We start from the raw sequence: 24,276 nt of genomic DNA on the forward strand, positions 1-24,276 counted from the left end.
TTCAGGTGATCCTGAGGACACAGGAAAACCCTCAAGTGGCCTCAATGACTCTCAAATTTTAACCATTTGTGGATAATGATTTAAGGGTGAATTACTTCTGTTATCACACTTCGAAGTCTATATTATTGCTTTATTAGACGTATGGCAAACGCAGTTAACATTGTTTCAACATATATATTTTGATTGGGGTTAAGGCAAGGTTTTGCTCTCCTTGTGCCAAACACAACTGGAGCCTCAGTTTTTAATCTGTACTTTAAAAGCATTGGTTAACAGTTTGAAAAAAAGAACACGTGCTTGAGGAACAAACATTAATTCCTGCACATACACATACGTGTATACACTATGTCCCAGGGGTAAAATCCAGCAGGTTCTGACAGATTCTGGAGAACCGGTAGCGGAAATTTTGAGTAGTCCGGAGAACCGGCAAATACCACCTCTGGCTGACCCCAGAGTGGGGTGGGAATGGAGATTTTGCAATCTCCTTCCCCCAGGAGTGGGGTGGGAATGGGGATTTTGCAGTATCCTTTCCCTGGAGTGGGGTGGGAATGGAGATTTTGCAGTATCCGTCCCCTGCCATGCCCACTAAGCCACGCCCACAGAACCGGTGGTAAAAAAAATTGGATTTCACTACTGCTATGTCCCTTTGACTGATGGGTATCAAGATTATTGAAATATTTTTTGCCTTCTCTTCCAGGTTTTGTAGAGTTTTACTATTCCTAAACCTGGTGAATAAACAAAACAAAATTAGAGTGCAGATAAGGTATAAATGTCTCATCAGAGAGAAGAATACAAAATTGGACCTACAATGCTTTATATTGCTGTGAACACTGCCACCTTGTGTTCAGATTCACTACTGTTAATCAAACACTATGATGCAGGCTGCTTACTATTGCTGAAGAAAAACATTTATTCCTTTAGGCAAGGCTGCTCAGCTAGTGGTTTTGTCAGCCGAGGCAGGGATGCATTCATCATAATCCATTTTTATTCATGATGTTCAAGAAATAGAAAAGAATAGAATAGAATTTTATTGGCCAAGTGTGATTGGACACACAAGGAATTTGTCTTGGTGCATAGGCTCTCATAAAAGAAAAGAATCATAAGGTACAACACTTAATGATAGTCATAGGGTACAAATAAGCAATCAGGAAACAATATCAATATAAATTGTAAGGATACAAGCAACAAAATTACAGTCACACAGTCATAAGTGGAAGGAGATGGGTGGTGGGAACGATGAGAAGATTAATAGTAATGCAGACTTAGTAAATAGTTTGAGGGAATTATTTGTTTAGCAGAGCGATGGCATTCGGGGGAAAAACTGTTCTTGTGTCTAGTAGTTCTGGTGTGCAGTGCTCTATAGCGTCGTTTTGAGGGTATGAGTTGAAACAGTTTATGTCTAGGATGCGAGGGGTCTGTAAATATTTTCACAGCCCTCTTTTTGACTCGTGCAGTATACAGATCCTCAATTGAAGGCAGGTTGGTAGCAATTGTTTTTTCTGCAGTTCTAATTATCCTCTGAAGTCTGTATCTGTCTTGTTGGGTTGCAGAACCAAACCAGACAGTTATAGAGGTGCAGATGACAGACTCAATAATTCCTCTGTAGAACTGAATCAGCAGCTCCTTGGGAAGTTTGAGCTTCCTGAGTTGGCGCAGAAAGAACATTCTCTGTTGTGCTTTTTTGATCACGTTTTTGATGCTAGCTGTCCATTTTAGATCTTGCGATATGGTAGAACCTAGAAATTTGAAGAAAATTGAAAAATTCTTAGTAACTCAAAACTTTAGTTCAGCACACTACATTAATCTAACACAGAGCTGGGAAGTGTAGGATTCAGTGTGTTGTGGGAGACCAGTCATAATCTTAGCAGGTTGTATGAATTATAAATCATCGGAAGCCATATGTGCCTAATTTAGTTGGGCAGAGTATTTTATACGAGCAGAGCAAATTTGAATCTGGGTTTAGGGTTTAGATGTTGTGTGAACTCAGGCAGCAAATAATGAACTTAGAAAGAGCTAAACAAATTTGATAGAATGAGACAGTTGGAAGATACCTTACAAGTATATCTCCTACTCAGGGCAGAACAGGTAGTCCTCCAGTTACAACAGTTTGTTTAGTGACCGTTCAAAGTTACAACAACACTGAAAAAAGTGACGTATGACCATTTTTCACACCATGTGAGAAATGACCATTGCAGCATCCCCATGGTCACATGATTTACATTTGGCTGCTTGACAATTGGTTCATATTTATGACAGTTGGGGTGTCCTGGGGTCATCTGATCACTTTTTGCAACCTTCAGGCAAGAAAGTCATTTTGGAAAGCCAAATTTACTGAACAACCATGATACTAACTTAACAACTCTAGTGATTCACTTAACAATTGTGGCAATAAAAGTCATAAAGTGGGGCAAAACTCACTTAACAAATTTCTCACTCAGCAACATCAATTTGGCGTTCAATTACAATCATAAGTCAAGGACAACCTATATCACTAGGGCACCTTAAGTAGAACTTCAGCATATGATTTGCCTTGTATCTTTCTGAGCACACGTATCTATTGCTTCTCTTAATGCAGATTTGGTCGGAAAGTAAGCCTTTTAATTTCTGTCCTGGTAACTACAATCTCTGGAGTACTAGTTGCCTTCTCACCAAGCTACTTATGGTCTGTGATATTTCGTTTCATCCAAGGCCTGTTCTGCAAGGGCAGCTGGATGGCAGGTTACAGTTTGCGTAAGTATGACACTTTTCTACAGATTGGTATTCTGTGAGAGGACAGAATCTAACATATTAGTGGAACCCATTTAACTCTTTTAAAGATTAAAAAGAGAATTAATCTTTAACACTGTTTCCTAAATTAGTAGTAATCAAGTCCAACTCTAATAAATCAAACCTATTCTTGGAACTCAAATCTAAAGTTTTGAATACATTTAATAATTCCAGGGAAAAATGTCTCTGAAGCTTTAAAAAATCATTTTGCATTAGATTTAAAAAAAGGTAAAGGTTTCCCCTGCCTAATCATGTCTGATTCTAGGGGGCAGCAGTGCTCATCTACGTTTCTTAGTTGAGGGAGCCACCATTTTCCATGGTCATGTGGCCAGCATGACGATATGCCAAGGAACATGAAACTCTGTTATCTTCCCACCAAAGTAGGAAGTATTTATCTATTTGAGAAGTATTTGCATGCTTTTGAACTGCTAGTTAGATAAATTGGCAGAAGCTGGGGCAAAAACGGGAGCTCACCCCTTCATGGGGTACTTAGGTCTTAAACTGCCAACCTTTTGCAGCCTTATTAATTTGTGATACTTTTGCTACAAGGTATATTAATATGCTAAAGTTAAAGGCTTCCTTCTCATGACCAGATTAAATTAAATCTATCCATGTCTTGAGCCAGCAGGGTGATCTACCAGCAATGAAAGCTGCTGTTCCTGCCACAGTCCTAATGCCAAAAACGTGCGCTGTTCCTATTGAATGTCTACAAGACACGTTAGGGACAAGGAATTATAGATTTCCCCAGGCTTGTTTCCCTCCTTTCCTCTCCCACCAAACATTATCATCTGGGGGAGAAACATACATCAATCATGAGGAGGTGGGATAAAACCAGATACGTTTTCTGCAAGAGTTTTGCATGAGTGTCTTCAAAAAGTGCTAATTCAGGGTTCAAGAAGAGCTGAATAGAGATATAGCACTGGTTCCAGAAGTGCACAAATCCAAAGGAGCCTCATTACCAGTTGACATCTGAGTGTCTGGAAAAGTTTTAAACCTGGGTTCCAGAGCTTATTAGTTTTTTATTGTTTGAAACAAATGTGCTTTCCACTGTTTTTTTTTTTTTTTTTTTTGCTTACAAGCATTCTTCCTAATCAAAGCCTACAAAAAAGCTATTTCTCAATTAAGAATTAATATGGAAAGTCCTCATTTTATTTTCCAGTCACAGAAATTGTTGGTCCAAGCTACAGGAGGACTGTGGCCATTCTCTATCAACTAGCATATGGTTTTGGCCTCCTCATCCTCAATGGTTTGGCTTATGCAATTCCCAACTGGAGATGGCTTCAACTTGCTGTTACCCTTCCAATGTTCCTTCTCTTACTCTACTACTGGTAAGAACGTCTTGCTTAGAGTCAGTCTTTTGCCTATAATATCCAAGGAATAGATGATAATAATAATAATAATAATAATAATAATAATAATAATAATAATAATAATAATAATAATAATAATTTTATTTCTATACCGCCCTTCTCCCAAAGGACTCAGGGCGGTCTACAGCCTATTAAAAACACAAAACAACATCAGTTAAAATAGTTTAAAATTATTAAATGAATTCGGCTAAATTTTAAAACCCCAGAAATTTTAAAGCCAATCTAAAATTGTTATGTTGATAGCCCAGTCTGGCGGAACAACAGGGTCTTGAGTGCACAACGAAATACCCGGAGGTCGGAGATCTTACGTATTTCCGGGGGCAGTTCATTCCACAGGGCTGGGGCTCCCACAGAGAAGGCCCTCCCCCTGGGTGTCGCCAGCCGACATAACTTGGCCAATGGCACCCTGAGGAGGCCCTCTCTGTGGGAGCGAACTGGCCGGTGGGAGGCTATTGGTGGCAGAAGTCGGTCTCGAAGGTACCCGGGTCCTATGCCATGGATTCTCCATGGATGGAGAATCTCTGGGTGATATTAGATTCCAACATCCAGCAGCTATGTCTACCATGGCAATTTTGAAGGATTGTGGAAGCTGTAATTTAACAACACCACAAGCCCCAGAATTATTTGCTTATTTCTAATAAATGAGTAAGCTTGATTCTCAGTAACTCATCTTCCTCTCTTCTGCATATAAGTGAATTATTTCTATTTAGTGGCTGTTTTTCACAAATTACTAAACCACTAAGCCAGTCTAGCCTAAATCATGGTTGCCACCAGAGATCCTAAGAACTAGAGTGATCAAGGATAGACTTAGAGATGAGTTTATTATAATAAAAACATTCTCCTTTTTGAGAGGCATGTGTGCTGAGATTGCCTTGAAGCAGGGGTTCTCAACCTTTTCTTTACCACAGACAACCTTTAAATCCTTAAATACTGGCTAGTGGCTCAGTGGCTAAGACACTGAGTTTGTCAATCAGAAAGGTCAGCAGTTCGGCAGTTTGAATCCCTAGTATAGGTCTCCTGTGTGAGCAGGGGGTTGGTCTAGATGATCTCCAGTGTCCCTCCCAACTTGGTTACTCTTACCTGTTACTTTTTGTGGTCATGGAACATGGCCACAGACCCCCAAGTCTTAACCAAGATTTAAATCATAATATTTCTTCAAGCCTTCGCGGACCCCCTATGATGACATTGTGGCCCATTGTGGTCTGTGTCCCCAGGGGTCCACAGACCACAGATTGAGAACCATGGCCTTAAAGGATGATTATCTGGTATCAACAGCCTCCCCTGAAAAGCTTCTTTTTATTGCTGTAAGTGTAAGCCAATAGAGGCTGCAATAGGCATTGTCACAGGGGTGAAATCTAAATTTTTTTGCTATGGTTCTGTGGGCGGGGCTTAATTAGTGGGCGGGCTTGGTAGGAAGGTGACTGGGAGGGCGTGGCTTATTGGTCAGGTGGGCGTGGCCAAGTCAATGTCACTTCTTTGCCCTTTTTTAACCTATAAAACACAACACAATACAACTGGCTCACCCACAATATAAAAGCAGCTGTGCTAGACCCAAAATGGCCCCTGCAACAAGCAGAAATCTCATACAGCCACAAAAAGCTAAAAAAAAACAACTTTCACACTTTACACACACACAATACAACACAACACAACTGGCTCACCCACAATGTAAAAGCAGCTGTGCTAGACCAAAAATGGCCCCTGCAACAAGCAGGAACCTCACACAGCCACAAAAAGCCCAAAAAAACAACTTTCACACTTTACACACACAAAATTCCACATACAGCTTTGTGAGATTTTGTGTGATTGTGTAGTTAGAGTGAAACACTACAGAAACACACTAAATCTCAGAAAGCTGCACAAATATTATTTTATTTTATTTTATTTTTATTTTTATATAAAAGCAGCTACATTTAAAACTTCCTAAACTTTAAATGGCTAGGTCTAAAAAAAGAACAACTAAAAAAAACTCCAATTAACTATTTTTTTAAAGCTCCCAAAGGGGAAAAAAAACTTACCCAATTGAACAGGGGTCTCCAACCTTGGTAACTTTAAGACTTGTAGACTTCAACTCCCAGAATTCCTCCGCCAGCTTTGCTTTGCTGGCTGAGGAATTCTGGGAGTTGAAGTCCACAACTCCCTGCCTGCTTGATTGCAGGCAGAGAGATTCAGTTGCTTGCTGATGCAATGGATTGCAGGGATTACAGCAAGGCGTTGCAACCAGCAGCTAAAATAAGCAAGATGAGGGGGGAGGGGGAGGGATTTTGATGAGGGATTAACAGGCAGAGCCATTTAAAAGGAAAAAAGTTTTTTTCTTTTACATGGCTCTGGCAAGCCAAGCTGAGTTGCCTGATTAGCAGGCAACTTAGCTGGGATCGTCAGAGCTTGGCTGATCAGAGCCATTTAAAAGAAAAAAAAAGGCTCTGATGATCACACGGCTCAGCTGGGCATGGGGGGCGGTGGCAGGGATTTTTGCTACCAGTTCTCCGAACTGCCCGCCACCATCGCTACCTACTCACCCGAGCCGGTCCGAACCGGGAACATTTCACCCCTGCATTGTCACCAATAAGGGGCCACTCCAGCTTCAAAGGTTGTGCTGCCTCTGACCTCAAACAAGTCACCTTTGAGCAAAGAAGTGAAGGAAACCAAGATTATGTAGTCATAGTCATCTATTTCTCAAGAAGTAAACAAAAACCCAGGCCCCTTATCATCCTACAAGAATAAAATAATGTTTGTGTTGCATCCAACAATTGATTTGTGAATAGCCAGGAACAATAGGTAATTTTCACTGCTTGCTTCTCCTACATCTCCATTTCCTTCTGAATTATGTTACTGCTGTTTAACCTGTCCCGATAAGCATAGCTATGGAAGTATTCCTTTTATGGAATAATGCTGTTTGTATCACATGACAGTTTACACCACAATAAACTGGTTATATCTTTAAAGTGCAACAAGCCTAAATTAATGCATGTAGAAGAAGGTAGAAGTCTGGTCCCACCCTATGAGCTTGTTTTTTGCCATGAGCATTTCTGGACCAGACCAATGATTCCAGTTCTTTTGTAGGTGCCTCCCTGAGTCACCCAGGTGGCTGATCACTCAAGGACAGCATGCCCGAGCTATGAAACTCGTGGATGAAATTGCTAAAAAAAATGGAAAAGTTGTACCTGCCTTTTTTGAGGTGAGTCTTAAACACTACCATGTTTCCCCAAAAATAATACCCTGTCTTACATTTTTTTGAACCCCAAAATAAGTGCTTGGCCTTATTTTTGGGGAGGTCTTATTATTTTGGGGCACGTGGAACAAGTTGGGGCTCCTCTTGCCATCTTACCTGATTTCCAGCTTTGAGTTTAAATATTTTCAGGGAGGGCTTATTTTCGAGGGGAGGCTTATTTTAGTGCATGCACTCCAAAGCCCAATTGGGCTTATTATCAGGGGATGTCTTATTCTGGGGGAAACAGGGTACATGTGCTTACTTATCATTGGTAGGCTATTGTCATAGGATGTTGTCGCAGTCCATTAATCTTCTGCTGATCGTCTTCCACCTCTGCCTCATTAGATGGATTTGAATCTTTCAGTGGTGGGTTTGAGCAGACAGATGGACAGTGGGTGGTGTCTCCTACACATTTGCACTACCCCGTTCTCCATTCTTTTGCAGCTGCCCATACCTTCTAAAATGAAAAGGCCCCAGGACAAAACTTATCATATGATTTCTTGCCCTGGCTTTAATTGAGAGATAGAGAGCAGAATGCAGGCTGCCAGAAAGATGCATCTACCATGAATGATAGGACATTTCATAGGCATAGTGTATCTCTTCCTAACCATGATAAGCATAAATAATCCCATAATCATGATAATGTCAGTGAATCTGGAGGGTGGAGATGATAATTCTGTTGTAAGCTGCCCGAGTCACTTGGGAGAATGAGTGGGTCACATATAAATTTAATGCAATAAAATAAAAAATAAAATACTGTTTTAACTGCTGCAAAGAAGATTGGAAGTCACTTATTTAGATTTCTTTATCTTTCTTTTTTCTGTTACTCTTTTACATTTTGTTTCTTTTCCTACTTTTTCTTTGTTTCTGTAGTTTTTTTTAAATATAAGTAAAATTTTCATATAATAAAAATTATTTGCCAACCCCCCCAAAACAACAACAACAACAACAACAACAACAACAACAACAACGGAGAACATCAGTGAACTGTTCCATTCTGCTCTGTTTGTTTCTATTCTTTAAAAGTATTCCACCAGAAATTTGAGATATATTAATTATACTATATGCCTGAGTATATAGTATAATTTTGGAAATGCTGAAATACGGAAATAGATACCATAAGATGCTTGTGCTACTTGTTTAACATGTATGTGGTAACAACTGGGGGAATCATTATTTTTCCTTAATGTTAAGAGAAAGACACAGGAGTGAATGCAAAAAACTACAGAGGAATTAGTTTATTAAGCATTTCTGGCAAGATGTTTAGTAGAACTTTGCTTGAAAGAGTATAAAAAGTGATAATAAACCCAGTTTGGAATTGGACTATGATTTCATGTCATCAGGGGACACTTCAGTCATCAGATGACACTTGATGTCATCCCCATTAGGGGATGTCCAGATTAGATTTTTGCTCACTGAGAAGTGTATGAATGTGAGAAGGAAAGTTAATTGCATGATTGTTTATTTCTGAATAACATATAACTTAAAAAAAGATTTAAATCGTAGTATATTTTTGTGAATATGAATTTCAACACTGAAGATATGATAAGAATGGCATATGATGGAAAAAAGCAATTAATCAAATGCTTAGTGAATGGTTCAATACTGAGCTTGCCGTGTTCTTGATTATTTAATGTACTTTTAGATAATAGTATACAGCAGTGTTTCTTAAACTTCTTCCCTTAGGACCTTTCCCCTTTTAAAAATTAGGTAGGTAGGACCCCCCAAAAAACTTTGTTTGTATGGTTTATATTATCCATATTTACTATATTAAAAACTAAAATTGACACATTTGCTGCCACTACCGCTTTTCACAATGGTTTGATGGGATTTTAATATTGTATTACTTTTCATAGGGAAACATGTTAGGGATAGATCATCATGGAAAAAAATCTATGTGATTGCTGGGAATTGAAAGTGTCTTGATGGTACTTAATCAATCAATTATTTTTCAACATAGTCTGGCGAGTAATATTGATTAGATTAGCTGAGAAGGATCCTTGAGCCACACTTTGAGAAACACTAGTATAAAGATGAACTGAATGTTTACAATTTATACATACTTGACAAAAAACTAGAGCAAGTAGATGAATGTACATATCTTGTTAAAAAGATTAACTGAAGATGGAAAATGCATGGAAATATTTTAAGACATGCAAATACTGGTAGAATGTCATGTTGCTGGTTCTGAGGAATGAATGTTGAATGATGCTAAAAAGTTGCATTTAAGAGCTTGTTTCTCTCCACTATATGATAGAGAAGTGGGAGTTTAGTATTTATTTACTTATTTACATTTCTAAAGCCCTCCAACTTCTTGACTTCTCTGAGCAGCATACAAAATTAAAAGTAAAGGTATAGAACCCTGATGGTGATCCTATGGCACGCGTGCCACAGGTGGCATGTGGAGCCATATCTGTGGGCATGCGAGTGTTGCCCTAGCTCAGCTCCAGCGTGCATGCGCGCGCCGGCCATCTGATATTCGGGCCTTTTGGGCCTACCAGAAGTCGGGAAATGGGCCATTTCCAGCCTCCAGGGGGGTGGGAAAGGCCATTTTTGCCCTCTTCAGGCTCCTAGAAAGCCTGGGGAGCCTGGGGAGGGCGAAAAATGGGCCTACGTGGCCCACCGTGCCATTGCGTGCCAAGAGCGGGGTGTGGGGGTGGGGTCACATGCACATGCACAGCGGGTGGGACGCATTGAATTATGGGTGTGGGCACGTGCGAGACCCCCACTGCGCTCCCCTCCTTTTGGCACGCGACGGCAAAAAGATTAGCCATCACTGGTATAGAACAACATCAGACAACAGAAAAGGGAGATGGTCATCTGATGGAACAGACATAAAAGTATGCTAGCAAAAAGATAAAAGTAAGTTGACTATAGTGGCATCAGACATTTCCTATGGTTATCCAAAATGGAAATGGTTAATCTAACAAAGGTCTCAAAGTTCTGATTGATGATATTTATTAGATGCAAGGTGAGGTTACAACACATGAATTCTAGCCTGTACTCTACTTCCAAATAGGAAAATTATATTCAGGCAATATAAGCAGCAAAGTTCTGGGTTATTTTCTTATGTTTTTGGAGTAAAAGGGCGGACGCTTTGTGTTTGCATCTACTGACAGTCTTACAAACAGACCATAAGACTTTTTATCAATGTGAATACAAAATCTCATGATGAGATATTTAAAAGATATGTAGAGCAAGAGAAAAAAGCTGTAGGGTCAAGGATGTCAAAGTATGAATGAATGTAGATTGAGAAGGAAAGTGAGTGAAAAGTTTGAATGAATGTAGAGTTGGTCGTAGAAAAAGAATGAAAGAGGGCTAAATTTGCAAAATAAATAAATAAATGAAGAGTCAGGTGCATCTGCAGAGGCTGTGATTAACATCAAAATGGTGGGTGTTAAAGCTCTACCCCTTTTACATGTGATGCATTTGATACATGCTAGAAAAGGACTTTGATTGCCTGGTCACCTGCAATTTTGATGTCATAGTTGATCAGTGCAGGATGCCCTGAGCAGAGCGAATGGATAGAGAAACAGAAGAAGTCCAAGAAAGATGTGGTTGACTGGAAAGACTGTATTCTTCAAAGGGAGAAGATGTTGGTCTGTTAATTAGCTTTAACTTTTTCTTTTAGATTAACTTTTTCTTATCTCGGGCCTTACATTTCTTACTCAATTTCTGTTTTCAGCGTAACATTTATCCTGAACAAAAACAATGCGATGGATATGTATGTATTTATGTTCCTTGTCTTTTTATTTATTTTGCAATTGTTACTTTATAGAATATTAATCTTGAAGAAGAACATGTAGAAGACACAAAGCTCAGCCCTTCACTGCTGGACCTTGTGAAGACACCACAGATCAGGAAATACACATTAATTTTGATGTATAACTGGTAAGAGGCCATTTATTTCATGCAATTCACTGAATCCTTGTTTACTTTAGCTATGCCAGCTATGTTGGCTCTGTTGGTACACATAACCCTAATATGTTACATTTACAATTTTTTGTGCAACTGAGGATCAGGTAAACCCTTGGTTAGAGTTCATATTTTGCTTGAAGCTCAGACTCCTCTGCTCATTAGAAAATTGGGTCCATATTCTTATAACATTATTAGTGGTAAAAGAAAACCAGGCCACCAAAGAACACAGTGTTTAAACACCTGTTGTGGCCCGCCAGCGGCCAGTAGAGCTGACGGCAGACTCAGACAGTGAGGAGGTTGGAGAAGAACATGGGCCAGTCCTGGAGCCTGGGGAAGGCTCTGATGAGTGCTCTGCGTCAGAGGCAGAGATGGGGCCAGTTATCAGCTACCTTCAGAGTCGGAGATAAGTGGGGCTGAAGAACAGCTGGAGCCTGTTCCCGATGTGTGCATGTGCAGAGCTGTCAAGAGACAGTTAAGGAACAGAGGTCGACTCAGAAGTAAAAGCACGAGGGGACGCTGAATGGCCGCTCCCATAGGAAATAAATAGGAGCGAAAGGGGAGCGGTGTTTGCAGGAGACAATTAGTTCATTTAATTAGTGTGAAGATTTGTTAGTGACTCTCAGAGACTCCTTGCCAATTATTTTCTTGTACAGACCTGGCAGCTCTCCAAGCCTGATAAGGTCTATGGTTGTAAATTCACCCTTGAAAGACTGCTTGCCAGGACTTTGCTGGATATCAATGAGAGGAAATTACATTAGCTTAATAAAAAGGGGTTTTGTCAGGACAAGGAGTCTGTTTCATGTTTTTGTGAAGCCTAAGTCAGAACAACACCATCAAAACTGACACCAATTACAGCAGAGACAAACTAAAAGACTCGGCAGATGTGGAGACACTGAATGGCCCATAGAATCACCAAGTGTTGAACATGATTGAATGGATAATATCATCATCATCTTTCTATAACATTAAGCCTTGCTTCAGACAGTTCTTTTTTTCATACTGAGTGTTCCGAATACATTGAAATTGTATTGCCCTGAAAACATTACAATTTGAGATTGGTATCGTCATCCTTTTTTTTTTTTTGGTGTGTGTGTGTATGTTCCTTTGAGACAGTTTTGACTCCTAGTGACTGTCTGGACAAGACCCTGCAGTTTTCTTGGCAAAATTGCAGAAGTGGTTTGCTTCTGCCTCTCTCCTAGGGATGAGAGAGAAAGATTGACCCCAAACCATCTCTGACTTCATACTTAAGATGGAACTAGAGTTCATAATCTCCTCGCTTCCAGCCTGATGCCTTAACCAACATCTTAATTGCACCAAACTTTGTTCCTGTCCCTGCTGGCTGTAATGCTATATAGCAGGGGTGTCAAACTCGTGGTGGTGGTGTCACATGATGTATTGAGACTTTTTTCCCCTTCACTAAACCGGGCAGAGGCGGGGCCAGCAAATGATGCAACTGGCCTGCAGGATTGCTTCACCCCTGCTATATAGGAATGACCTTGGGAGACAGGAGGCTGCAACCAGGGCAATGGTTGGATAAGTGACAGCTTAGCCACAGCAGGAATGTTGTTGTTGTTAGTTGTGAAATCATGTCAGACCCATCGCGACCCCATGGACAACGTTCCTCCAGGCCTTCCTGTCCTCTACCATCCTCTGGAGTCCATTTAAGCTCATACCTACTGCTTCAGTGACTCCATCCAGCCACCTCGTTCTCTGTCGTCCCCTTCTTCTTTTGCCCTCAATCTTTCCCAGCATTAGGCTCTTCTCCAGTGCGTCCTTCCTTCTCATTAGGTGGCCAAAGTATTTCAGTTTCATCTTCGGGATCTGGCCTTCTAAAGAGCAGTCAGGGTAGATCTCCTCTAGGACTGACCGGTTTGATCACCTTGCAGTCCAAGGGACTCGCAGGAGTCTTCTCCAGCACCATAGTTCAATTCTTTGGCGCTCAGCCTTTCTTATGGTCCAACTTTGTGGCAAATATCTCAGAAGGGAGCCTCTGTAGTTTCTTCAGCTATAAAGAGGACAGGGGGAGAAATGTAATTTCAGACTTGCAAGATTCTGTTACTGAAATCTTATAAAGGAGAATTAGCTCTTGTAGCCATGCTTCCTATCTAATCTACTTCACAAAGCTAATGTTAGGCTATTCTGCCTCTTACTGTTGTCAACTTCATTGCACTGAGCAAAGCAAAATTTACACTCACATTCATGTAGATGCAAGTACAGCTCTTTCTGTAATCTGGGGTCCTGATAGTCTACCAGGATCACATGGTGAGCTGTGTACTAGTGAATATAATTATTCTTTGCTTTCAGATCTACCTGAGTGCTTGGAGACTGAGGAGAGGGGAAATAGGATGTAAGAATTTGGATCATTGAAGACAACCCAATTCTCTGCTCAGTTTCCAATTCTCATGCAGTATGTTCAGAGATAGCATGTGAAGTGTTGGCTTAGGACTAGGGAAACCCAATGCCAGCCCATATTAGATGGGCTTTAAATTGACAACTTCAGCATAAATGGTAGACTATCTGAGAAGATATTGTAGGCTTTTCTATCATTCATTCATTCATTCATTCATTCATTCATTCATTCATTCATTCATTCATTCATTCATTCATATTTTGGAGTGGGGCAGCTCCATAAACAAGTAAAGGAAGCAAGTTAAGGGAGAGATGGGAGTAGTTCATTCCCCATTCATATAAATTGTGGATGTCTTGGGGTTGTGGGGTTGCAATATCTAATAGAAACAACTTCCTGTTTTCCAGCATGCTCCTGTTACCTAATTACTTTTTTTAATCCATTCACACAGCTACTCATCAGTTAATGGCAGGAAATTCCAGAAGGAGAAAAGAATCATGGAGTCCTTGGTGCTCTCTGAGCTTGGTTGTTTGGTTACAGATTAATTACCTAACTAGGTAACATCACCAGGGCACCAAGGACTCCACAGTTCAACTCTGAGCTACATATATTCTCTTCTAATAGAAGAAATATGGATGCATATCTAAGGAACATACATGCCCACATGGAGAACCAAACTCTTTTAAACAGTCAAAATCCCAGAAGACAAAAAAGCTTCTACTAACAAAACTTGATCATGCATCAGCTTGCTTATATTAGTAATACAATGTGGGATTGACATGTCAAATCTGGAGCACTGATTCTTTCAAGATTTGCTAGACAATAAATCTAGCCCGAATTAACTGTTGTCCCTCCTCTTTTCCTAGGTTCACAAGTGCCATTATGTACCAAGGACTTATTATGCACATAGGAGTTGCTGGTGGAAATGTTTACCTGGATTTTTTCTATGCCACCCTTGTTGAATTTCCAGCTGCTTTCATCCTCATCGTCACCATAGAGCGTGTGGGCCGTCGTTATCCCTGGGCAGCTTCTAATCTGGTGGCTGGAATTGCTTGCCTTATTACAGCTTTCAGCCCAGATGGTAAGTACATAATGTCTGTCCATCTTTTTTAATTGCCCTGACCAAGGGCAGCCTGGAGGAAAATGCTGCAAGAATCTACTTTAGCAAAATGATGGTCAGAAGCAGCCTTTCTGCAGGGACATCAAGAGGAACAACCCAAGATGTGGAGGGTCACTTGATAAGAGAAAAAAACTATGCACAATATGGATAAAAATGATGGTGATCGTAGTCCTGATGATGATGATAATTGTGATGATGAATAAAGAGGTTTGGGGGATTCAGATTTTCTGAGCTCGGATAGAAATGGACTGAACCACTTCACCAAAGCTAATATAGTGGTCAGAATGAAGCTATTTGGTGGATTTCACACTTACTTTCAGTGCAAAAGAATATCAAATAGCTTTTTGAAATGTATTTTGAACAGACCTACTACACATATCGTTAAATAATTAACAAGGACATAAATAAATGGATTTTGTAAGTAGTTGAATTCAGAGATGGATAGTGACATGTGCAAAAGGACATGATTAGAAACAGGCCATTTACTCCTTCTCTATTATATTGATTGCTATGTGCTATTAATATGTCCTAAGAGTGCCTTTTCTAATTCCTGCCTAAATCCCTTTCCACCCCATTTGCTGTAATTGTCCCAACAGGGGAGGACTCTAAGGGCCATCATATCTCCAAAACTCAAGACACTTCTAGTTATGAACAGACAACAGACTTTTGTTTCCCTTGTTTACAGAACCAAAAGTTGAGAACAGCCCTTTCTCACTAATTGCACAAAACTAGTGGAAGGAAAAAGAAAGGAAAATGAAGAGGGAAGGAAAAAGAAGAAGGAAGGAAGGAAGGAAGGAAGGAAGGAAGGAAGGAAGGAAGGAAGGAGATTATAATGAGAGTAAGGGAGAGTCTAAGGGAGGAGAGGGTCAAGCTATTTTCCAAAGCACCTGAAGACCAGACAAGGAATAATGGATGGAAACCGATCAAGGAGAGATTCAACCTGGAAATAAGGAGAAATTTTCTGACAGTGAGAGCAATCAACCCGTGGAACAGAAGTTGCCTTTGGAAGTTGTGGGAGCTTCATCACTGGAGGCTTTCAGGAAGAGATTGGACTGCCCTCTGTCAGAAATGGTGTAGGATCTTCTGCTTGGGCAGGGGGTTGGACTAAATGACCTACAAGGTCCCATCCAACTCTGTTAATGTTAATGTTAAAAAAAGTCCTGCCTTAGCACTTGGCCACGAAACGTGCCCCCAACACGAGTGATGTTGAGCTAGCCACATCTACCCTACCCTGTCCACACCTATCCTGACCATGCCCTCCTCCTCACCCCATCAAGGTCAAACACAACCATGATGCAACCCTCAATGAAATTGAGTTTGACACCCCTGCTTTAGGGGGACTTATCTTTATCACTAGTTCTCTGGGAAATTGCACAGGTAGTCCTTATTTAGTGATTGCTTTGGACAGTGAGTGACCATCTGCAGTTATGATGGTGATGAAAAAAGCAACTTTGCTACCAATGCCCATATGACATATGTTTTTTCTCCATCCCACCTCCAGAGTAGAGAGATTGCCTAAACAAGCTATCTCTTCCTGAGCTGCTTTTTTCTGCAGTGCAGTGCATCCCTAAAAAATACTCAGGCAAATTAACAAGCTCAATGGTGACCTTAATTGATTAGAATTCTTCTATGGCTTGCGTTGTTGCCTGACACTGATAAGACTCTAATCACTTACATGCTAAAGTCTTTTGTTTGCCTCCTAAGCTCTCTGCTTTCAACTGTAGGCCCTATTCCTTTAGATCAGGGGTCAGCAACCTTAAACACTCAAAGAGCCACAAAGTTCCTAACCGGAAGCGCCCAATTCTGGAGCCGACCAGAAGCCCAGTTCCCCCACCATAGAGACTCCTCCTAGTGTGGCGTCCTTTTTCCTCTACCTGCCCTAACCGAAAGCCCTATCAATTGTGGAGCTGACCAGCAACAGGGAGCTGCAGCAGAGGAATGAAAGAGCCACACGCGGCTCCAGAGCCGCAGGTTGCTGACCCCTGCTTTAGATGTATATTCACCATTGCTTACTTGCATACTCTCTTGTAATCCTTCCTCTCCAATGAATGTAAATAAACATTAATTCTCTTCTTGCTAATTATCCCAGTGCCAGGTGAGCATCTCAAAGGGTGGGAGAATTGGGTAAAAGGACTTTAAAAGATTTATCCAGCCTCCTTGTGAATTGAGTTCCAGGAACCTACCCCACCATTTAGCTTCACCTGGCTATTTAGAGCTGTATCCTTCTGATGCAGTAAAACAAAGGAAAGCTGAAGTAAAATTTTGAGCACGCTTGTGGTCATGTGATTTTTCACTTAGCGACCACTTCCCAGTTGTCCCAATTCCCATTGTGGTTGCAAAATGAGGACTACCTATTATATCACCAGTATTAATCATCTTCCTCCAATAAATTATTTTGGGTAAACTATGTACATATGCTTTCTTTTCAGATATGCATTGGTTAAAGATTCTTGCAGGTTCCTTTGGCAGGTTGGGAATTACTATGGCTTTCGAAATGGTCTGCTTTGTCAATGCTGAATTGTACCCAACATTTCTTAGGTAGGTGCTGCTTCAAAGAATGGTTTAATGTAGAAATTCTGTATCTCTGATTACTCAACTATCACCAATTTTGAGGCACTATCCCTCTGAATTAACATCATAAATAGAATTAGCATGTCAAGCCAAAGTGGGGAAACGTTGGAGATGAGGCAGGACAAGACCAATGGCATCTCTTTTTCCATGGGTAAAAGCCAACTAGGGGAATCTTTGGTCAATACCGGGGATGAGATGGTGGCCTTCACCACATCTAAGGGAGGAACCTTGGTCTCACCAAGAGGGAAATAAACAAGGAGGTGGCTAGAAATAGGGGCAGTTTTGAACTGGAATGCCATAGAAGAGAATATAACAGTCACTCCATTCGATGGCTTGGGGAGGGGTGTCAAACTTGCATCGTCACATCATCGTCACGTGACGTATCATGACATTTCCCCCCTTCACTAAACGGGTGGGTGTGGCCAGTGCATGATGCATCTGGCCCACAAGCCCTGAGTTTGACACTTCTGGCTTGGAGAACCTGAAGCACATCAGCTGACTGTGCTGCCTTCTTCATAAATCTATTTCCTCCCTGCTTTGTATCTACATTTGTAAATAAGCCTAGGATATGAGGTCTGCAGTTGTCCTGGATGTTCTTAGTAAAAACAAAAAAAATCAGCATAAACCCCAAACTAGAGAGGTCTGCCACTTTTGCTTTCCCTCATAACTGATTTTTAGTGATATTTCTTTCCATTCTGTTCAAAAAGACATTAATTTCTTATAAAAACATAAATCAAAAGGGGTTTTAACTTTTATGCACTAGATAGACTTAATCAGTGGCAGTTGTTTCCAGCATGGAAGTGATTAAATAGAAATAGCTTATCATGTAGCTGTGAAAGGCTTTATTTCAGGACTATAAACAGGAATTGAACTTCAGGCCTTTAAGAGTTAAGCAACTAATATATGAAATAAACAAATTTGTTAGTTTTCCTTTCTCCCACTTTCAATTCCTTTAAATTTGAATCTCTTTACTTTTCTGCAAAGAAGTGGAAAAAAAGGAAAATATTGGTAAAGTTTTGATTTTTAAAAACAATGTCTCATGCACCTACCTCTACGGAGAATCAGATGATCTTAAAATCAGATCTCCCCCAGACGTTTTGCAGGACAAATGAATTCAGTGGGGAAGAATTTGTATTTGTTCAACTTGTCATTTCTCTTTAATCCATCTATGCCTTCTTCTGATCCCTTTATGAAGAGTAATCTGAAGGGCTCAGTGTCATTTCAGACAAATGACTGGGTTGCAACCACCCATCAAACTCATAGGTTTAGCTGGAGGTCAGAGCTATTCTAGGGAATGAAAATGATAATAAGGTTTGGCTCTTGGATTTCTAATAAGACAATTTCTCATTTATTCATTTATTTTATATGTATGTATGTATGTATGTATGTATGTATGTATGTATGTATGTATATCATTGAATCTGATCTTTCTGTCTGTCTTTCAGAAACCTTGGCTTGATGGTATGTTCTTCCCTGTGCGATTTTGGTGGAATCATTTCCCCATTTATAGTCTACAGATTGGCAGAGTTCTGGCATGAACTACCTCTTGTAGTCTTCTGTAAGTAATATTCTATCTGTGGCAGCTACAGCTCATTAATGCTCCATCATACACTTTTGTATCCATTCAGGGATTCAGTCCAACTGAATCTAACTGGGCTTAGGTCAGTGGTGGGATTCAACTGGTTCGCACCACTTCGGCTTAACCAGTTGTTAAATTGCTGGCTGGCCCCTCCCCGCCTCTTCCAGAAGTCCCCATGAGCCCCAGTTTGGCTCCCAGGTAAGTGCAGGGAGGCCTACTAGGCCGAAAATGGAGCACAAGGAGGGGCAGTGCGCCCCCCCCTCCACAGCCCATTTTTGCTCCCAAGGGGGTGCAGGTGTTCTGCCTGTCACACCCCTGGCAATGGCCACGCTCACCCAGCCGGTCTTTAGGGCAGAGAACCAGTTGTTAAATGGTTTGAATCCCACCACTGGCTTAGGTCTATGTAGATCTGTATCATACAATAAATTAGCAAAATATGCAGGTAAGATGCACTGCTTGTGATTACAGATTGGAATGCCAATGTTGGAAACACAAAAGAGGAAACTATAGTATGATTACATGCTTTAGGAAACCAACATGAAGCAGAAGACCATTTTATCTATTTCTGTCACTCCAAAAAAACAGCTAACATGGTCTTCAAATAATCAGAATGGCTTTATGCATGGACATTACCAGATGAAGTATATAGAAATCAAATAAAAGAAAATAGATGAGTTCATATATGGCATCAAGATTTGGCCAGGTGCTGAGTGCGGAACAGATCACAAACTGCTCCTGTGCCAATTTCAAGTTAAGCTAAAGAAGAAGAAAAGCAGCCAGTTTCCATGATATGATCTTGAACATATACCAACCATTTTCAAGGAGAACATCAGGAGTCATTTTGAAGTCCTGAACTCATTGATAGAAAACCAAAAGAATTGTGGAATGAACTTAAAGAAGTAATTAAGAGACTGCCAAAAATGAGGAAAGAGAAGAAAGTAAACTCAATAAAAGAAGGTATGGAAATTGCCAAGAAGAGAAGAGAAACCAAAGCCAAGTAAGAGAAAAATCTCAGAAAGGAACGTCTAATGAGATTCTCAGTCATCCTGGTCATGGTTGTCCCAAAGGTGCTTTTTTTCAAGAGGCAACTGGACTTTCTGGTTTTTCTTTGAAGATATTTTCTGAGCTGAAGAAGCTTCTTGGATGAAAAGTGAAACATCTTCAAAGAAAACCCAGAAAGTCCAGATGCCTCTTGAAAACAAAGCACCTTTGGGATTTCGAAAGGAACGTAATAAAGTTATATCAGAGAGCTGTTAATTAACATCCCAGGTACAGATGCCAACATTCATGGTAACTTAGAAGATATTACCTACTTACAAGAACCCCAAGTACCAGAATGTGACATTAGATCAGCACTCTGATCATTACCAATTCAAATGGAAGAAGAATGGAAACAGACATGAAAAAAAAAAAAGATATTTGAACTAGTTCCAACCTTGAATTGAATGAATTACTCCAAAGGACATGTTGCAGGGTGTCAAACTGGATTTCTTCGAGGGCCGGATCAGCATTGTAGTTCTCTGCGGGGTGGTTGCGGGGGGAGAGATATGGGTTGGACGCCTCCTGTAGCAACCTGCCGGCCAAAATGGGGCACGGGAGACATGTGCAGACCATCCACACACACCCTGTTTTTGGCCTGGACGGCCTCCTGCAGCACTCTGCCAGCCAAAACGGGGTGTGTTTTGGCCAGCAGGGTGCTGCAGGAGGCGTCCATCCTGTCTCCCCCCCACACCTTGTTTTCCGCCTGGATGGCCTCCTGCAGCACTTTGCCAGCCAAAACGTGCCCCATTTTGGGCAGCAGAGTGCTACAAGAGGCTGTCTAGGCTGAAAATGGGGCATGGTGGGGGGACTGCGCGTGGACCCCCCTGCCCCATTTTGGCTGCAAGATGCACCACCGGTTGCTCCTTTGCTATTTCCAGGCCAGATTCCCCATGGGCCAGATTTAAGTACCCCGCGGGCCTTGAGTTTGACACCTCTGACATATTGTAATTTAAGCAATTCAAAGGTGATCAAACAAAGATGGAAGGAGTATACGAAGCACTGTACAGTATAGAGATCAATATCCAAGATGCCTTAAAAGATATTCCCTATTTACAAGAATCTCTAGTCCTAGAAGATGAACTTAAGAGATCAGCATTCTGGTCATTACCAATTCAGAAAGCTATAGGAAGTGATGGAATCCACACTGAAATATGACTAGCAACAGAAGTTGAAATCAGTAAAAGTTCTAACCAATCTATGCCAGCAAATCTGGAGAACAACATTTTGGCCAACAGACTGGAAGGGATCAATCTACATTCCACTACCAAAAAAGACTTAATAGAGTGTGCAAACAATAATACGATATCCTTAATTTTACATGCTAGTGAAATAATGCTTAGGATCATTCAACATAAATAGGAGCTGTATATGAAAAAAGAAATGCCAGATGTTCAAGCTAGGTCACCAGACTTTCAAAGGGACTCCTGGCATGACAAAGTTAAGAATCCCAATTTTTAAGACAGGTAATCCTCGACTTAAGATCACAATTGAGCCCAGAATTTATGTTGCTAATTGAGAAATTAGTTAAGTGAGTTTTGTCCCATTTTTACGACTTTTCTTGCCACCTTTGTTAAGTGAATCACTGCGGTTGTTAAATTAGTAACATGGTTGTTAAGTGAATCTGGCTTCCCCATTGACTTTGCCTGTTAGAAGGTCGCAAAAGGGGATCACATGAGTCCGGGATACTGCAACCGTCATAAATGTGAGTCAGTTGTCAAGCATTGAAATGTAAATCATGTGGCCATGGGCTTGCTGCAATGGTTGTAAGTGTGAAAAACGGTCACAAGTCACTTTTTCAGTGCCATTGTAACTTTGAACAATTACTAAATGAACTGTTATAAGTTGAGGACTAGCTGTACAGATAATTTTGATGCAGCAGAAATAAAACATCCAAAATAAAATGATTGTGTGTCCATCTTGACAATACCTCATAATTTGGTTTCTCATGTTTTCTTTTGTTATGTTTTATTTGCAGCTGTCATAGGGTTAATAGCTGCTGGATCAGTGCTGCTTTTGCCTGAGACCAAAGGAAGCACCTTGCCGGAGACCATTGATGACATAGAAAACTTCCACAAACTTGCATTAAACAATAAATCTTGAAGCCAATTCAAGTTTAATTATTTTTGAAATGTGTGTGCTCAGCTTATGGTCCATAAAAAGTCCAGATCTAATCACTAACTAATAAAAATATTACACTATACAGTCTTTCATTTGGACAGGTATTTTATGCACACACAAAGCGCTCATTTCTTCCACTGATGAACATTGTCAATATAGCAAATGCAAACGCAAACGCAGCATGTAAACAGTAAACATAAGCAGAGGGCAGTGAAAATAATACTTTTTACCTGATATTTAAACATTGTGTTATGACTGGAGGTTCTAGATTTGTTAAAACACTATTCCTTCTTTTTATTTTAACTTTTGCTACTTTATTAGTTTTCTATGCATATATGTATGCTGTAAATCTTAGGGGGATTCTTTGTAGTGCCCAGATCCAAGATAAACATCCTTTTGCAGGTAAAAGAGATCAATATATAAATAAATGGAAATTTCTATATTATTAGTTACAGCAGAGTTGAAAAATAGGCAAAGAAAGGGGGTAAAATTGGTGCAAAGCGGCAAGAGTTTGCCAGGACAAGTAAGGAAATTAATATGGGTGTTTTGTTTCTGGTTGTACAGGCCTAGAACTGAAAGGAGTCAGATGTGGAGGAATGATCACCCTTGGAGATGCTAAGATAAACAGAGATAGCAATAAAAGGCTTCTCATTGGATAGCTTTGAATCAGGAAGTCAACATGGGAGACGTCTAGAAGGAAATGAAGATTTGTCCCAAAAAATGGAGAGAAAGAAACAAAATCCAGAAGGATTAGGGGGTGGGAAACAAAAAAAGCTTGAATGCACATACAAAACTATCCTTGATTCACAAACATGGGTGAATCAAGGACAGAAAAAGAAAGAAGCAGAATATTAGTTAAGGAAAAAAAAGAGAAATGTAACATAAACAGCTAAAGGGAATATGAGCCAAGTCTTAAGGTAGGGAAAAAGACCATCCAGGAAATAAGAGTTAAAGGAGAGAGGAAGCAAGAGGTTTCCACTCATGCAACCAACAAGGGTAGAGAGGTGGCGAAGGTGCAAAGATTCACAAGTACAGTATCGACTTGGGCAATGCAGATAGACAGAGGCAGCTGACCATTTCACTGTTGGGGGAAACTGCACAGCAGATCAATCAGCTGTGGGAGGATAGAAGCTTGGAGGACCAAGAGGAAGAGCAGATAGGATTCAGATGGGCCAGGCAGGAAGAAATTTAAGAAAAACAGAGTTGGAAGGGACCCTGGAGGTCTTCTAGTCCAACTCCCTGGTCAAGCAGGAGACCCTATACGATTCCAGACAAATGGTTGTCCAAACTCTTCTTAAAAATTCCCAGTGATGGAGCACTCGCAACTTCTGAAGGCAAGCTGTTCCACTGATTAATTTGGGGGGAGGGGGGTTAAGCAGCCCACAAGAGAGGGGGAGAACTGTCCCATGAGATTTTTGCAGAGATAACTCTTTGGGCCTTTTACGAGGTAGGAAGGAGAATTAGATCGTTTAAATATGCACTGTGCCTTGGATGCGCTGCACGTTGAAGGCAATTGCTCAGTATATATACTGTATGGATGTAGGAACTGCTGACTCTGAACAAGCTCCTGTTGGGACATATGGAAAATCACCCCATTGAGCTCAGTACCTTATTTTTATTTAAAATTAGTCCTGTGCCTATTTGATACTGTCTGTAAATCTGTATGTTTATTGCTTTTCTATTGCTAATAGTAAAGTTTTTCTTGTCTATTCAAGAGGTTGGATATTTTTTTTTCCTTATTGGAAAGCCCAGGGGGAAGGTGGGAATTCTCCCCTTAGAATCTCCTTATGGATAGAAGATTCAGCAGCAGGCTTGATTACGGGAACTGCACTACCGTTAGTAGGATCTCTGCTGTGAGGTTGGGGAATCAACTCCTTGGATTCAGGATCCGCAATTATGTTAAAACGGGGAACCAGTTCTACTTCATAAGCTCAGGGTTTTAATTAATCTTTTATTTATCCCTTCAATGCAATGCATATTCACTTCCCCACTTTCACAGAATCATTCATTTCCTTTCTGGTGATCCAGCAAATTTTCTGGATTTCAAATGGTTAATGAGGTAACCAAGAGATTTCTGCCTTTTTAAAAAGAAAACATTCATCCTCTGTCCCTATAATTGCCTACTTCCAAGTGTAAAATAGGAAACCCTGAGAAAAATGCTAGTTTCAGGGGTACTTGGGAAAGAGGTAAAAACATCCCTGTTCACTATAACCTGCTCTCTGCACAACATAAACATGC

General features: G+C 40.6%; 1 protein-coding gene across 1 annotated transcript in view; it reads left to right on the top strand.

The window, feature by feature from the left end:
• LOC117672077 (solute carrier family 22 member 2-like) overlaps window positions 1–23,752 on the top strand; it is a 34,697-nt gene extending 10,945 nt beyond the window's left edge. The window contains exons 4-11 of the mRNA XM_034428527.3: window positions 2,573–2,727; window positions 3,923–4,091; window positions 7,197–7,311; window positions 11,123–11,235; window positions 14,476–14,690; window positions 17,159–17,267; window positions 18,746–18,858; window positions 21,896–23,752. Of these exons, the coding sequence (XP_034284418.1) occupies window positions 2,573–2,727; window positions 3,923–4,091; window positions 7,197–7,311; window positions 11,123–11,235; window positions 14,476–14,690; window positions 17,159–17,267; window positions 18,746–18,858; window positions 21,896–22,020 (1,114 nt within the window). The 3' untranslated portion in view covers window positions 22,021–23,752. The remainder of the gene's footprint in view (window positions 1–2,572; window positions 2,728–3,922; window positions 4,092–7,196; window positions 7,312–11,122; window positions 11,236–14,475; window positions 14,691–17,158; window positions 17,268–18,745; window positions 18,859–21,895) is intronic.
• The last annotated feature ends 524 nt before the right edge of the window (window positions 23,753–24,276 follow it).

Source organism: Pantherophis guttatus, chromosome 1 (genome assembly GCF_059756535.1).
Source record: "Pantherophis guttatus breed Tessera chromosome 1, ASM5975653v1, whole genome shotgun sequence".
NCBI classification, from domain to species: Eukaryota; Metazoa; Chordata; class Lepidosauria; order Squamata; family Colubridae; genus Pantherophis; species Pantherophis guttatus.